General features: G+C 43.8%; 1 protein-coding gene across 2 annotated transcripts in view; it reads right to left on the reverse strand.

Moving 5' to 3' along the window:
- Nucleotides 1-507: 507 nt before the first annotated feature.
- aimp1a (aminoacyl tRNA synthetase complex interacting multifunctional protein 1a) overlaps nt 508-14,612 on the reverse strand; it is a 61,914-nt gene continuing 47,809 nt past the window's right edge. For both annotated transcript variants that reach the window (XM_070872588.1, XM_070872587.1), the window contains exons 6-7: nt 10,639-10,807; nt 508-745 (exon numbers count right to left, since the gene is read on the reverse strand). In XM_070872588.1, the coding sequence (XP_070728689.1) occupies nt 579-745; nt 10,639-10,807 (336 nt within the window). In that variant the 3' untranslated portion in view covers nt 508-578. The remainder of the gene's footprint in view (nt 746-10,638; nt 10,808-14,612) is intronic.

The raw sequence follows: 14,612 nt of genomic DNA on the forward strand, positions 1-14,612 counted from the left end.
TCTAAAATATTTTGCAAACTGAATTTACATTTGTTTACCGATGGCCACATGATGATAGTTTTGATTAAGTTCTGCAAACGAATGTGGGTGAAGCAATTTTTTAAAGTATTGGCAGGAATAATGCAATTGAATTCTCTTTATAGATTAAAAACAAATCTACTGGATAAAGGAAGTCACATTTTGAATAAATATTGGGCATGGAAGTCAGTCACTCTCTTCATGCATTATCTGAAAAAAACAATGGTCTTTTCTGCAGCTGAGGCAGGCAGCAAAATTATTTCTCATATAACTAGAGCACAGACAATAGACTTTTAAAGCCAGATAATGATAGTGTTATACCGGACATTGATCTCATTGAAAAAAGTTGATTCAAAATAGATTTTAGAATGATTATGCTGTACAATACTTTAGTTATACAATGTCACGGTATTTGTTGGATGCAAAATAAATCACACCATACAAACATATCTTTTCAAGTACACACAAAAATGAATAATTCACAGCTACTTAATGTTTTCAAGTATTTATTGTGCTCTTTGCAATATTAGACTCTCATTACCACATTAGTGACATAAAAGTTATTTGATTCCACTGTTGGCCATTGTCTGAGCCTTGCAAACTCCCTTTCCTTTCACCTCAAATGGCGTGCCTTTGTACGTGGCAACATACTCTGCATTTGTGCTGAGGTCAGGCTGAATTTGATCCCATGTTTTCTTCTTTGGATTTAGCTCCTTGTCAGGTTCACCTGAAGAGAAGGAATATAAAATACATTAAGAGTTAAAGATACAATGGAAAGGAGCACACACAGACTACTGGTTCATTTACTGGCTACAGCAGGAAGAAATAGTGCCAACATTTCACATGATATTAAACTCAACAGTGTGTAGATGCTCATCACATTTAACAAAACATTATTTAGGTCCTAAATTATTGCTGTGGCGATTGTTATTGTAGCTCAACATGGACAAAATTATGGGCTCAATTTTGCCCAAAGCCAATTTTTGGCGTATTGCTAAAGTTATGTCATTTTTCGAGGTCAGAACTACTCTAAAAATAAATGTGCCAAGCCCCGCTCTATTTTTCAAAATTGCCACCGTGCAGCCGGTCCTGTAGCCTGGGGGGGACATGGAGCTTACTATCTGTGCCAGAAAAACGATGCCGCCCCTTCTGCGCATGCGCGGGGGGAAAAAAAGGAAGTTTATGACGTTATGCCTATGGGCGCACATGCGCAGTACAGCTCCCGGTCCGTCGGCTATTTTTAAAGAGCCAGTTGTTTGAGAACTTTAATTATCATTGGAAAAATAGGAGCTGCAATACAAGATGCAACGCAGCGCAAGGACCAAGTATTTCTTACAGGATGAAGTGGAGGCACTAGTTACTGTAATTGAGGCCAGATGGCACGAGCTGGACACCAGCAGAGGTCACAGAAAAGTTTCACGCAAAGAAATGAAGAAACGCTGGAACCAACTTGCAGAAGATTACTGTGCAATGGTGACCACCCAGAGGTCTGCCGACCAGTGCAAAAAGTGGTTGGACCTTGGTCAAGTAGTTAGTGTAAGTAATATTTTCATTTTTCAATGGAATTGCAATTGTAAATGTGACCATCTGTGTATGTCCCACCTAGCAGAAAGACATCCTTTCTAAAAAGTTATATTTTCATCTATGCAGAAGAAAGTGGCACACTACAAACAAGAAAGAACTCGAACAGGAGGAGGCCCGGCAAATCTGCAGCCACTGACACCCCTGGAAGAGAGGGTCGCTGCTTTGATGGGTCCTGCCTGGAGAAAAGCAACCACCACTGGACAAGCTGGGCCCACACTCAAGGAACAGGGCAAGTCCTGCAAATTCCACAGTCTAGCTTTCCAAAATGTTAAGTACTGCGTGGGCTAGCCATGCTTCGGTTCATGGGGATGTCTCAGTCAGCTATGCTTCGATTGATGCAATGTGCTATCATTCATCGTGGTCCTTCAAATCAGCTTGCTGCCTGCACTGCATGAGCCTACTCATGCCACCCACCCTGACCCCTCCTCTGCTGCTAACCATTTGTCTGTTGTGTTATATTTTGCAGGATTTGAGGCCAACCCTGATAATGCGGAAGATGATTCAGACGAGCACGAGCCTGAAGAGGAGAACATCTTCTAATCCCACCTTCCAGAGCAAGAGTATTGGGAATGATGGGGAGGGGATGGATAAGCCCCACTGTTGTACTCACTCTGTAGGTGCAGGTGCTGCCCATTGAGGTGCCAGCCCCTTTCCTGAGTGGTACAAGTGTTGGGACAGTCCATGGTTTCCCACTGTCCGAGGCTGGGGAATCCAGTGGGATGCAGCGAGGCACACCCAGGGCCCCACTGTCCCAGGCTGCGGGTCCCACTAGGATGCAGCGAGGCACACCCGGGGCCCCACCGTCCCAGGCTGCGAGTCCCACTGGGATGCTGCAAGCCACACCCAGGGTAAGAAGAGCTCGACCACGCTCTCCTGAGGTGCAGGATGTAACAGATATGGTTCAGATAATGGCAATGAATGCGGAGATCATTGACCTTATGCAATCATTCCTGGACACCATCAGTGGGGTGGGTGATGAGGTATCGGGACTGTCGGGAGAAGTAACAACACTCTCACGAGAAATGGGAATGCTGTCTGGGAACATGAGGGAGGGAATATCTCAGTCAGCTGATACAATGTCGGTGCACACGAGGGAGGGAATGTCACAGGTAGTTCAAACACTGTTGCTCAACATGAGGGAGGGCATGTCACCGGTAGCTGAGACACTGGCGGCGAACATGAGGGAGGGAATGTTGGAGGGAGTTGAGACACTGTCATGGCACGAGGGAGGGAATGTTGGAGTTAGCTGCTGCAATAAGGGAACACGCCTAGACCCCGCGCCCGTTGACAGAATCAACTGCCCGCCTACTCCACCCCCCCACCCCCTAGCCTCTGAAGAGGCCCATGCCGGGCCTTCCACATTACTACCTGCCCCCCACCCCCCCGCCACATCAAGAAATGCACATTACCCGAGATGTTCTAAAGTATAAAAGCTTAGTACCAACCCGAGAAACGCTGCATCACCGTCTGCGGGCAGGGGTGGTGGAGTCACCAAGACCAAGCGCAGCGAGCGGTCTTAGAATAAAGGTGGAGGAGAGATGGATGCAGCCTTTGTTGGCTGTTGTTATTATTGTTGTTACTATTGTAGCTGTTCTCAAATTAAAAGTTTTTTGTAAGTTATGTAAATTTAAAAGTTAGTAAATGATCTTAAAGTTCTTATGTGATCTTAGTGATCGTGAAAATTTTAAAGTTTACACAATGTGTTTATTAAAGTTAAGTTACGTACAAATATTTGTTAAACTTCTGAATAAAATATATTTTACATTATAACTGAATCATTTACATTATTTGTTCCATTATTAACACAACTTTTGAAGTAAACAAGAATTATTTCCATCATTTGTTCCATTAACACAACATTACGGAACAGGTCCAAACAGTAAACATGGTCCATGTGGAATAGTTCCTGCTGAGCCTTCAGGCAGCAAAGCATTCACAGATGAGCTGCTGGCGCAAGGCTCGAGCGATCGTTAAAGGGGCACGACAGGCCGCCTTCCTCCGCCCTCGTGCTCCAGGTTCAGGTAGTTACATGGCTTCCTCGTCCTCGTCGTCATCTGCATCATCATCATTATCAGCCAATTCACCTCAGGTGGGTCTTCCACTACCATCTGCTGCTGAGTCATGATGGCTAAGTTATGCAGCACACAACAGTGAACTGACCGACAATCTCAGGGGCGTATAGCAAGTAGCCTCCGGGATGGTCCAGGCATCGGATACACTATTTCAAGATGCTAATGGTCCTCTCTATGATGCTGTGCGTCGCAATGTGCAACATGTTGTATTCCTGGTCAGCTTCCGTCCGGCCGTCATTAGCCAGGTGGCGAGGCCGTACCCTTTGTCCCCCAGCAGCTAGCTCTGCCCTTCTGGCTGCTGCTGAAACATTGCAGATATAATGCTCTCGCATGGATGAACGCATCATGGGTGCTCCTGGGGTATCTTGCCCCAACTGACATGATGCGATGCATGTCGTCACACAAGAGCTGCACAATAGTGGAGTGGAATCCTTTTCTGTTCCTGTACATCTCGGAATCCTCCAAAGGTGCTCGCAAGGCGATATGGGTAAATCAATGCAGCCCTGTACCTTTGGGAAGCCAGCAAACCTGGAGAAGCCCACAGCCCTGTCACGCATTGTCTGGGCAGTCATGGGGAGCTTTATGTGGTCATCCTCCGGGCATATAGTGCAGCAGTCACCTGCCGAATGCAGACATGTGTTGCATGTTGAGAAATGGTGCACACATCCCCAGTTGTAGCTTGGAACAATCCGGATGCATAGAATGAAAGTGCAGCTGTAATCTTCATTTCAACTGACAAAGCAGTCGTCCTGACACTTCTAGGTTCCAAGTCTACTTTTTTTCAATTCACAGATCTCAGTTACAACTTCTTTGTGAAAACGCAGCTTTCTGGCACAGTCTGCATCACTCAGGTGCAGGTACGAACGCATGTCTCGATATACCCGACGTAGGTAAGGCCTCCTGCCCATCACCCCACAGCCTTTGAGGTTCCTCATGCGATGATGTCGGATCAATTGTCTCCTCCGCAGCACCATCATGCAAAAGGCTTGCACCAAGGTATGGCATTGTCAGTATTGCCCCCATGCTTAAATGTTACCTTTGCAAGAAGCTCAAAACGGCAGGCAGGCTGGACAAGGTTCTTTGTTCTCCCTCCCCACAGGTCTGTATAGACCACACCCAGATCTGAGCAGTGATCGGGAACCCCCCCACCAAAGCTACATTTGATGTGTAGTTGAGTCTTGTGATGCCTTCCGATTGCCTTCCACAGCCCCCCACCCACCCACCCGGGCTTGGTTTGACGGGTAGTGCAGGTTTCTGATGCCTTCCCATCTCCTTCCACAGTCCTCACACCTTCACCTGCCTCCCCCATCCCACACCCCCACAGGCTTCTTTTGCAGTTGAGCCCCAAGCTAGTATCCGGGCGCGGGACCGATTCTGCCGGCCGACCCTCTGACCCTCCAGCCCTGTTTGCAGACGTTCGGTGGTGGCGTGTCAGTTGAAAAAATATGAAAGCTTACAGAATTGCATCAAACTTCGATCTACTGTGTTATAAGGTAAAAAAAAAATTATTATGCATATTTAAGTCTTCTTGACTCCCTCCAAAACTTCGCTGGCTGAAAAACAATGGCGTCTTTCTGCGCCAATTTTTCAATGCATGCTGCTTTTTCTTAACTCACCAGAAGGTTTTTCTGGAGTGGTCACATACGCCGACCTAGGAGAAATTTTTTTAGGGGTAAACTCTCATAATTGACAAAAACTGGCGCAGACATCAGGTTACGCCCCTATGATGCAAAAAAAAGAACCTAAAAAAAATCGTTACTGAGTTACGCCGGTGCACATTCCTTGCAGAAACTTTAATTTTTTTTAAACTTGCGTCAAAAAAACGCCGCAAATCAATGGGGAAAATTGAGCCCAATGAATGGCAATATATCCTAAATGCTGAAATTTAAAGTGGCGTGGAAGAACACAGAAATCTAAGGGTACAGATACAAATCTTTAGAAGCAGGTCTATAGGTGAAGGAAGTCATAGAAGAGACAAATGAAGATTGTGATATTATATATAGGCACTGAATAATGCACGGTGAAGGTGATTAACCTGTATAAGACGATAAGACGGATGATCATAGGAAGCTGATAGGCCAGGCCACATTCTATATTGTCTAGCAGTTTAGTTGGATTGGTTCATTTTCCCATCTTACTACTCATGTCATATTGCTCCTCCCTCTATAGGAGAGTACTTGATGGGTGAGAAACATTGAACAGGTCTCCAGAATACTGGCCCAGATTGATTGGTACTTTTCTACTCTTGGGTAGAAGCTCATCATTCCAATATGGATACTCACTTTGGTTGAATGCACCTCTGCAAAAGCCATTTTCTTGAGGCCGTGTAGTAGGCGATTCTATTCAAATGCCTTATCTACATCTAGGCGGATGATTCCGATATTACTGCACTAACGTACCACAGTAATTAGGTGCCTGCTATTGTCTTCTGATTTTCAGCCTTGAGCTAGATTATGAAATGAATTTTGCAGCATCAACTTCAGAGCTCCAGAAGTTTCCAACTGGTGGCCCATTTGATTGCTGCCTGAATTGGGAGCCAGTAGCAGTATTGAGAGTATGTGCAAGAAATCCACAATTTGGACATGCAAACATGAGCATGCTGAAGTTAATCAACTATCTGAATTGCCCTGAATCTTCAATTCCATCAATTTCTTTAGTAGTCAAGTTTCTCTCCGACCCCCAAAAATGACATACAAGAAATGCATGAAGAAATAGTTTGCAGATTTAATTATGGGTTTTATGTCCTTTCTACAATGGGGTGCACAAAGCTGCACGCAGAACTATATCTGTGGCCTGACCAATGTTTTGTATAAATTTATCATTACTTCTTTACTCTCTGCCATTATTTGTCATACCCCAAATGCTGTTGGCTTTTTCTACCAATACTCTCACTTTTGGGGAATTAGAAATTTGAATCCATAGATTTCTTTGTTCATCCAAACCCTTCAGCACTTTCCATTTAGTATATGTGTCATTCCTTGTATTTCCTCACATTTCTCCATGTTAAACTGTCCTCCCATTCTATTAACCGCTCTGTGTCTTCCAAAAGCCTTTTACAGGCCTCCTCTCTGTTTGCCAAATCTCTTAACTTCTCATCATCGGTAAATTTAGAGATTTTCCTCCCTATGCCAAGGCATCTATATATACTGAGAATAAAAGTGGACCGAGCATTGACTCGTGAGGCACTTCACTGCCAACCTTTCTCCAATCTGAGGAATAAACCACTTACTAAAACCTTGTTACCCAACAGTCAACCAACTTTCTATTCATGCTGCTACATTTCCTCTAATCACATAGGCTGAAATCTTTGTAACTAGCCTGTTATGAGACAACTTATTGAATGCCTCTGAAAATCCACATACACTGCAACTACTGCAATCCTTTATGTATTCAATCTGTCACTTCTTCAAAATAAAAATGAATTAAATTGGTCAAACATTGTCATCCTTGATTAACACATGTATTTCTAAATGTTCATTAATTTTACCTCAAATTATGGACTCTTAAGATTTTGTCTGCAACTGACATTAGACTGACTAGTCTATAGTTATATGGTTTAATCTTCTCTCCGTTCTTGCACAAAGATGTTACATTAGTTTCTCTCCAGTCCAATGGCAAAATTTGTATATTTAAGGAGGACTGAAAAATTGTAGCCACAGACTCCGCTCCTTTCTGACTGCTTTCAAGTCTCGGGTCCATTCATCAGTGGCAGGTGACTTATTCACATTTAATTTTTACAGAAGCAATTTCTTGATACACTTATCTCTAACAATTGTCCCATACCCATCTCTAGTGCATACATGTTCTCACTGCCACCGTTTGTGAAAACTAATGGAAAGTATTTAATCTCAGTCATATGTCCATCCTCCACTATTGGACCATCCCACAGGGGTCCCATCCTCTCTATTCTTTTGCATGCTTAGAAAAGTGCTTACTAAGAGTATTTAATGTGTTTGAAATGCCTGAAACAATGTTTTCCATCAGAGGACTATAAGAACATAAACATAAAAAAATAGCAGGAGTAGGCCATTTGACCCCTCAAGCCTGCTCTGCCACTTAATAAGATCATGGCTGATGTGATCTTGAACTCAGCTCCACTTCCTTGCCCACTCCCCATAAGCCTTTATTCCCTTATCGCTCAAAAATCTGTCTATCTCCACCTTAAATATATTCAATGACCCAGCCTCCACAGCTCTCTGGGGCAGAGAATTCCACAGATTTACAACCCCGAGAAGAAATTCCTCCTCAAGTCAGTATTAAATGGGTGGGCCCTTATTCCGAGACTAGGCCACCTATTTTAAGTTTCCCGTGAGTGGAAATATCCTCCCTGCATCCACCTTGTCGAGCCTCCTCATTATCTTATATATTTCAATAAGATCACGAACTCCAATGAGTATAGGCCCAACCTATCTTCATAAGTCAACCTCCTCATTGCCGGAATCAATCGAGTGAACCTTCTCTGAACAGCCTCCAATGCAAGTAATATCCTTCCTAAAATATGGAGACCAAAACTGTAAGCTAGGTGTGGCCTCACCAATACACTGTACAGTTGTAGCAGGACTTCTGCTTTTATACTCTATCCCCCTTGCAATAAAGGCCAACATTCCATTTGCCTTCCTGATTACTTGCTGTACCTGCATGCAAACTTTTTGTGTTTCATGCACAAGGACCCCCAGATCCCTCTACTGCAGCAACCAATGCATCCACTATCTCTGCAGCCACTTCTTTTAAGACACTAGATGCAAGCCTTTAGTCCCATTATTTTACTGAGTACTACTTCTTTAGTGATAGTGATTGTATTAAGTTCCTCCATCACTATAGCCCCCTGATTATCCACTTTTGGGATGTTTTTAGTGTCTTCTACCTTGAAGGCCGATACAAAATATTTGTTCAAATCTCTGCCACTTCCCTGTTCCCCATTATTAATTTCAGTCTCATCCTCTAAAGGATCAATATTTACTTTAGCTACTCTTTTCCTTTTTATGTACCTTTACAAAACTCTTAGTATCTGTTTTTATATTTTGTGCTAGTTTGCTTTCATAATCTATCTTCCCTCTATTATTTAGTCGTTCTTTGCTGGCTTTTAAAAGTTTCCCAATCCTCTAGCCTCCCACTAGTCTTTGCCACATTGTATGCCTTTGTTTTCAATTTGATACCGTCCCATATTTCCTTAGTTAGCCACGGATGGTTATCCCTTCTCTTAGTCTTTCCATCTCATTGGAATATATTTTTGTTGAGAGTTATGAAATATCTCCTTAAATGTCTGCCACTGCTCATCAACTGTCCCACACTTTAATCTGTTTTCCCAGTCCACTTTAGCCAACTCTGTCTTCATACCTTTGTAGTCTCCCTTGTTTTAAGCTTAGGACACTGGTTTGAGATCCAAGTTTCTCACCCACCAACTGAATTTGAAATTCAACTTTGCTATGGTCACTCATTCCTAGAGGATCCTTTACGAGGAGATCGTTTATTAATCTAGGCTCATTACACAGTCTGTGTGCCTATCTATGTGAGATGCCTGAAGCTCAAGTATATGCAAGTTTCCATACATACGATTAACTGGTTTCAGGTTTCAGTTCCCAGAACACATCTATGCCTATTCTTAGAAAAACATCCATTCACTAATTCCTAATGTATGAAGCTTGTGCATGAAACACAAAAGGTTAGTATGCAGGTACACAAATGATCAGGAAGGCCAATGGAATCGTGGCCTTTATTGCAAAGGGGATTGAGTATAAAAGCAGGGAAGTCTTGCTACAGTTGTACAGGGTATTGGTGAGGCCACACCTGGAATACTGCACGCAGTTTTGTTTTCCATATTTACAAAAGGATATGCTTGCTTTGGAGGCAGTTCAGAGAAGGTTCACTAGGTTGATTCCAGAGATGAGGGGGTTGACTTATGAGGAAAGGTTGAGTAGGTTGGGCCTCTACTCATTGGAATTCAGGTGATCTTATCGAAACGTATAAGATTATGAGGGGGCTTGACAGGGTGGATGCAGAGAGGATGTTTCCACTGATAGGGGAGATTAGAACTAGAGGTCATAATCTTAGAATAAGGGGCTGCCCATTTAAAACTGAGATGAGGAGAAATATCTTTTCTGAGGGTTGTGGATCTGTAGAATTCGCTGCCTCAGAGAGCTGTGGAAGCTGGAACATTGAATAAATTTAAGACAGAAATAGACAGTTTCTTAAATGATAAGGGAATAAGGGGTGATGGGGATCGGGAAGGGAAGTGGACCCTATTCTGTGATCGGATCAACCATGATCGTATTAAATGGCGGAGCAGGCTCGAGGGGTTGTATGGCCTACTCCTGCTCCTATTTCTTATGTTCTTATGTAAAGTGTGTCTGTGGGATAGGTGGCAATTATTAGGCTGGATTGCTTTGTGGCTAGAAAGTAGACAGCAGAGAGGTGGTGTGTGGGGAGGTATTGGAAACTAGTTGGTAGAGCAATTCCACAGGGATTCAGGTTGGGGCCTCTGTTGATTAAAAAGCCCAAACTGTAAGATCGTTACTCAAAGCAACTGAAGTACATCAGTATGGCTCCTCTGCATTTTTGTATCTAGACCTGCTCTGGAAATTGTAATTCCAGTTTCCTTCCTGAGCATAATTATAATTCACAGATGTCAAGATATATATTGGCTGCAGTGGGCCACTCCGTTACCAAATATTTACTTCTGCAGCTCAGTTTTGCATATGGCCATTCCAAATTGATGCGTGGAAAATTTACTTTCAAATTGACTGTGACCAGAATGACATCTGTTGGTCAATCTGAAGGCAGTATGTTGAATGTAACCCTACATCAAAAATTAAAATTCTGATTCTAGTCACGGATCAATCAAGGCCTGCCAATGTATGGGCTATCTACCTAGCACAGGTTCACACATGATTCGTTCAGTCACAATCTTTTTTGTCAAGCATTAAATTAAGATTGCGTATTACGATCAGATAAATCAGCTACTTACCAGGATAACCCTCAAAGGTTACTCGGTCTCCAGGCACAGCATCACTCGGAGGGTCCAAGATTTCAACTTTCTCTGGTGAGCTTGCACACATCACCATAGCTTGCGAGACCACTCCCCGCATTTTAGCTGGTTTAAGGTTGCATAGCATTACTGCCAGTCGATTTTGCATCTGCAAAAACAGTAAATCGTACAAGATAGTTTTCTAAAGCGTTTTCTGAAACCGTAAACAGCACTTTCTTTTTTTTTTAAAAAGAAACACATCAAGATTGTAATAATTTTCAAAATCTGTTGCAGGACAATCAGTTTCGAGAGGATTAGAGTGCTCATGTTCATGTAGTATCTAAATAGTGATAAATTAGGAATAGTGGAGTTGCAAGAGATTTAGTGATCCATGTATAAAGATTACTAAAATGTAGTTGGCAGTTACAAAAAATGATCAAAAAGGCTAATGGAATGTTGGCCTTTATAACACATCTGGAGTACTTTGTACAATTCTGGGCACTGCATCTTAAAAAGGATATATTGGCCTTGGAAGGAATGCAACCCCCATTTTAATCACTCCACCATTGGCAGCGGTGCTTTCATCTACCTCAGCCCTAAGCTCTGGCATTCTCTCCCTAAACCTCTCCGTCTCTCTCTCTCTTCCTTTAAGATGCTCCTTAAAACCTACTTCTTTGGCCAAGCTTTTGGTCATCTGTCCTAATATCGCTATGTGGCTCCATGTCAAATTTTGTTTGATAACCTTCCTGTAAAGCGTCTTGGGATGTCTTACTACGTTAAAGGTGCTATATAAATGCAAGCTGCTGTTGTGACACAGATGCACCAGTGTGTTACCAGGGCTCCAAGGGTTAGATTAGAAGGGGAGATTACATAAACTTGGCTTGTATTCCTTGGAATATGCAAGACAATAGGGCGATTTAGAAACATAGAAATACCTTCGAGCCTGCACCACCATTCAATATTATCATGGCTGATCATGCAACTTCAGTACCCCACTCCTGCCTTCTCTTCATACCCCCTGATCCCTTTAGCCCCAAGGGCAACATCTAACTCCCTTCTGAATATATCCAACAAACTGGACTCCACAACTTTCTGTGGTAGAGAATTCCATATGTTCACAATTCTCTGGGTGAAAAAGTTTCTCCTCATCTCGGTCCTATATGGCTTACCCCTTATCCTTCAACTGTGACCCCTGGTTCTGGACTTCCCCAACATCGGGAACATTCTTCCTGCATCTAACCTGTCCAATCCCGTCAGAATTTTATATGCTTCTATGAGATCCCCTCTCATTCTTCTAAATTCCAGTGAATATAAGCCTAGTCGATCCAGTCTTTCTTCATATGTCAGTCCTGCCATCCTGGGAATCAGTCTGGTGAACCTTTGCTGCACTCCCTCAATAGCAAGACTGTCCTTCCTCAGATTAGGAGACCAAAACTGCACACAATACTCAAGGTGTGGTCTCACTAAGGCCCTGTACAACTTCAGCAATACCTCCCTGCTCCTATATTCAAATCCTCTCGCCATGAAGGCCAACATGCCATTTGCTTTCTTTACTGCCTGCTGTGCCAGTATGCCTTTCAATGACAGATGAACCATGACACCCAGGTCTCATTGTACCTCCCCTTTTACTAATCTGTCACCATTCAGATAATAATCTGCCTTCCTGTTTTTGCCACCAAAGTGGATAACCTCACACTTATCCACATTATACTGCATCTGCCCACTCACCTAATCTGTCCCAAGTCACCCTGCAGCCTCTTCACAGCTCACACTGCCACCCAGCTTAATTGAGGTTTGATTGAGGTTTTTAGTATATTAAAAAGAATTGATGGGGTAGATAGAGAGAAGTATTTTCTGCTGGTGGGCGAATCTAGGACAAGAAGACATTACCTTAAAATCAGAGCCAGGCCATTCAGGAGAGAAGTTAGGAAATACTTCTTCATGGAAGGGGTGGTAGAAGTGTGGAACTCTGTTCCACAAAAAGCAGTAGATGCTAGCTCAATTAATAATTTTAAATCAGAGATCAATAAATTTTTGCTAGCCAAAGGTATATAACGATATGGAGTTAAGGCTAAGGTGGATGAAGTTAAGACAGAGATCAGCAATGATCTTATTGACTGGCAGAATACGCTCGAGGGTGTCTAGACGGTTCATTTTGGGCAACGAGAAAAAAGGAGTTCTAGCTCTGTTGGAATGATGGAAGTATTAATGTGTTGGCAGCTTCTGCAGTTGCTAGGGGCTAGACTGGAACTGAGAAACGGAGCCAAGCCAATGCTGGATCCGTGCAACTGGCTGTTGTGGATACCGGTGGTATTCTGCAGAGGCTTCAGCAACTGACCCAAGTTACAGAGCCGGGAGAAGAAACCCATTGCAACATCTTCAAACACAGAGACAACACGCAGAGAGCCAGTGAGTCAAACGCAGACAGTCACTTAATATACAGATTTCCAGATGCAACAGGCTAGATTTTGCAGGGGGGGGGGGGGCGGGTGGAGGGGTCAGCGGGCTCGATTGGTGGTGGGTCGAATGGGAAAGTGTTTCCCCCCCCCAGCCGGTCGAGACCCTGCTGTCAGCCCACCACCATGCGCCTTTACCAAATGTCGAGTCAGTCATCGCTGAACAGACACGACACACAGTAGCAGGGGATACAATTAAAATTATTCATGGCTTGTTTACAGCCACTTATCAATGTTTTTACCCCAGCTTTCTGGATTTGACAGGTCGCCGACCAGTTTCCCGCCTAAATCTTGTCTGTGAAGCCGAGGCAGGTGAGTTGCCATTGAATCAGCTGATGAGTTGACAGCTTCAAATGTCAAATCTAAGCTCTCAGCTGATTGAGATATGTTCCCTTAACCACCAGCTTCTCTAAACTGCATTTCCACTGTGCTGCAAGCCTTTACACGTCTCTGTCCAGTCTGACATTACCTCTCCTACCATTAACAGATCATTTCTGTCATCTCTACTTCACCTGCAATCTATTCCACCAGCATTAGTGCCCTTGAAACTCTCAGCTTGGTCCTCAGAATCCCACCACAGTCAGCTCCAACACCAGCAGCACCAATAACACCACCAACCTTCTCCGCAATCACCTGATGCTGCACAAGACACAGGGCCTCAGCACCTGAGCATATTGCTGCACTGGAGGCCAGGGATAGCCTCACTATGGCCAGATTTACTTCACTTGATGTATATACAACTTGGCTGCCACATGACATGCCAGGTTGGCACCACCCCACACCAACACCATAAAGCATTCCTACAATGCCCAAGCCATTCCTTTCACACTCATCACCACTGCAGGGGGCACCATTATGTCTCAATCTTCACTGCAACTCACTACCAAGGTGCACACAAATCTGTCCAAGAACGCAAAGTGTTGAAAATAGAGGTTTCAATGTTTGACACCACATGAACAGAAACTTTACATGAACATTGCATAAAACACCCAAGTGCCTATCGTAGTTTGTTGTTAGTTGGTATGTTTGCATTAGGATGAGGAGGAGTGTGAGGGGTGGCTAGTGAGATGGAAATGAGATAATGCAGAGAGAGAAGATGGGTGGAGGTGCAAGGTAAGTTGGTGTGACTAAAGATGTGCAGAAGTAGGGGAGGGAAGGCAGAGTGATGGGGATGTGATAATAGGCACAGCAAGATGAGGCTGAGTGTGATGGAATACTCTCCAATTTCCTGGATGAGTGCAGCTCCAACACTCAAGAAGCGTGACACCATCCAGGACAAAGCAGCCCGCTTGATTGGCTCCCCATCCACCACCTTCAACATTCACTCCCTCCACCATCGGCGCACCGTGGCTAGTTTACCATCTATAAGATGCATTGTAGCAACTTGCCACGGCTTCTTCGGCAGCACCTCCCAAACCCGCGACCTCTACCACCTAGAAGGACAAGGGCAGCAGATGCATAGGAACACCATCACCTGAAAATTGTCCTCCAAGTTGCACACCATCCTGACTTGGAAAT

The sequence above is a fragment of the Pristiophorus japonicus genome, chromosome 2, assembly GCF_044704955.1.
Source record: "Pristiophorus japonicus isolate sPriJap1 chromosome 2, sPriJap1.hap1, whole genome shotgun sequence".
Classification (NCBI taxonomy): Eukaryota; Metazoa; Chordata; class Chondrichthyes; family Pristiophoridae; genus Pristiophorus; species Pristiophorus japonicus.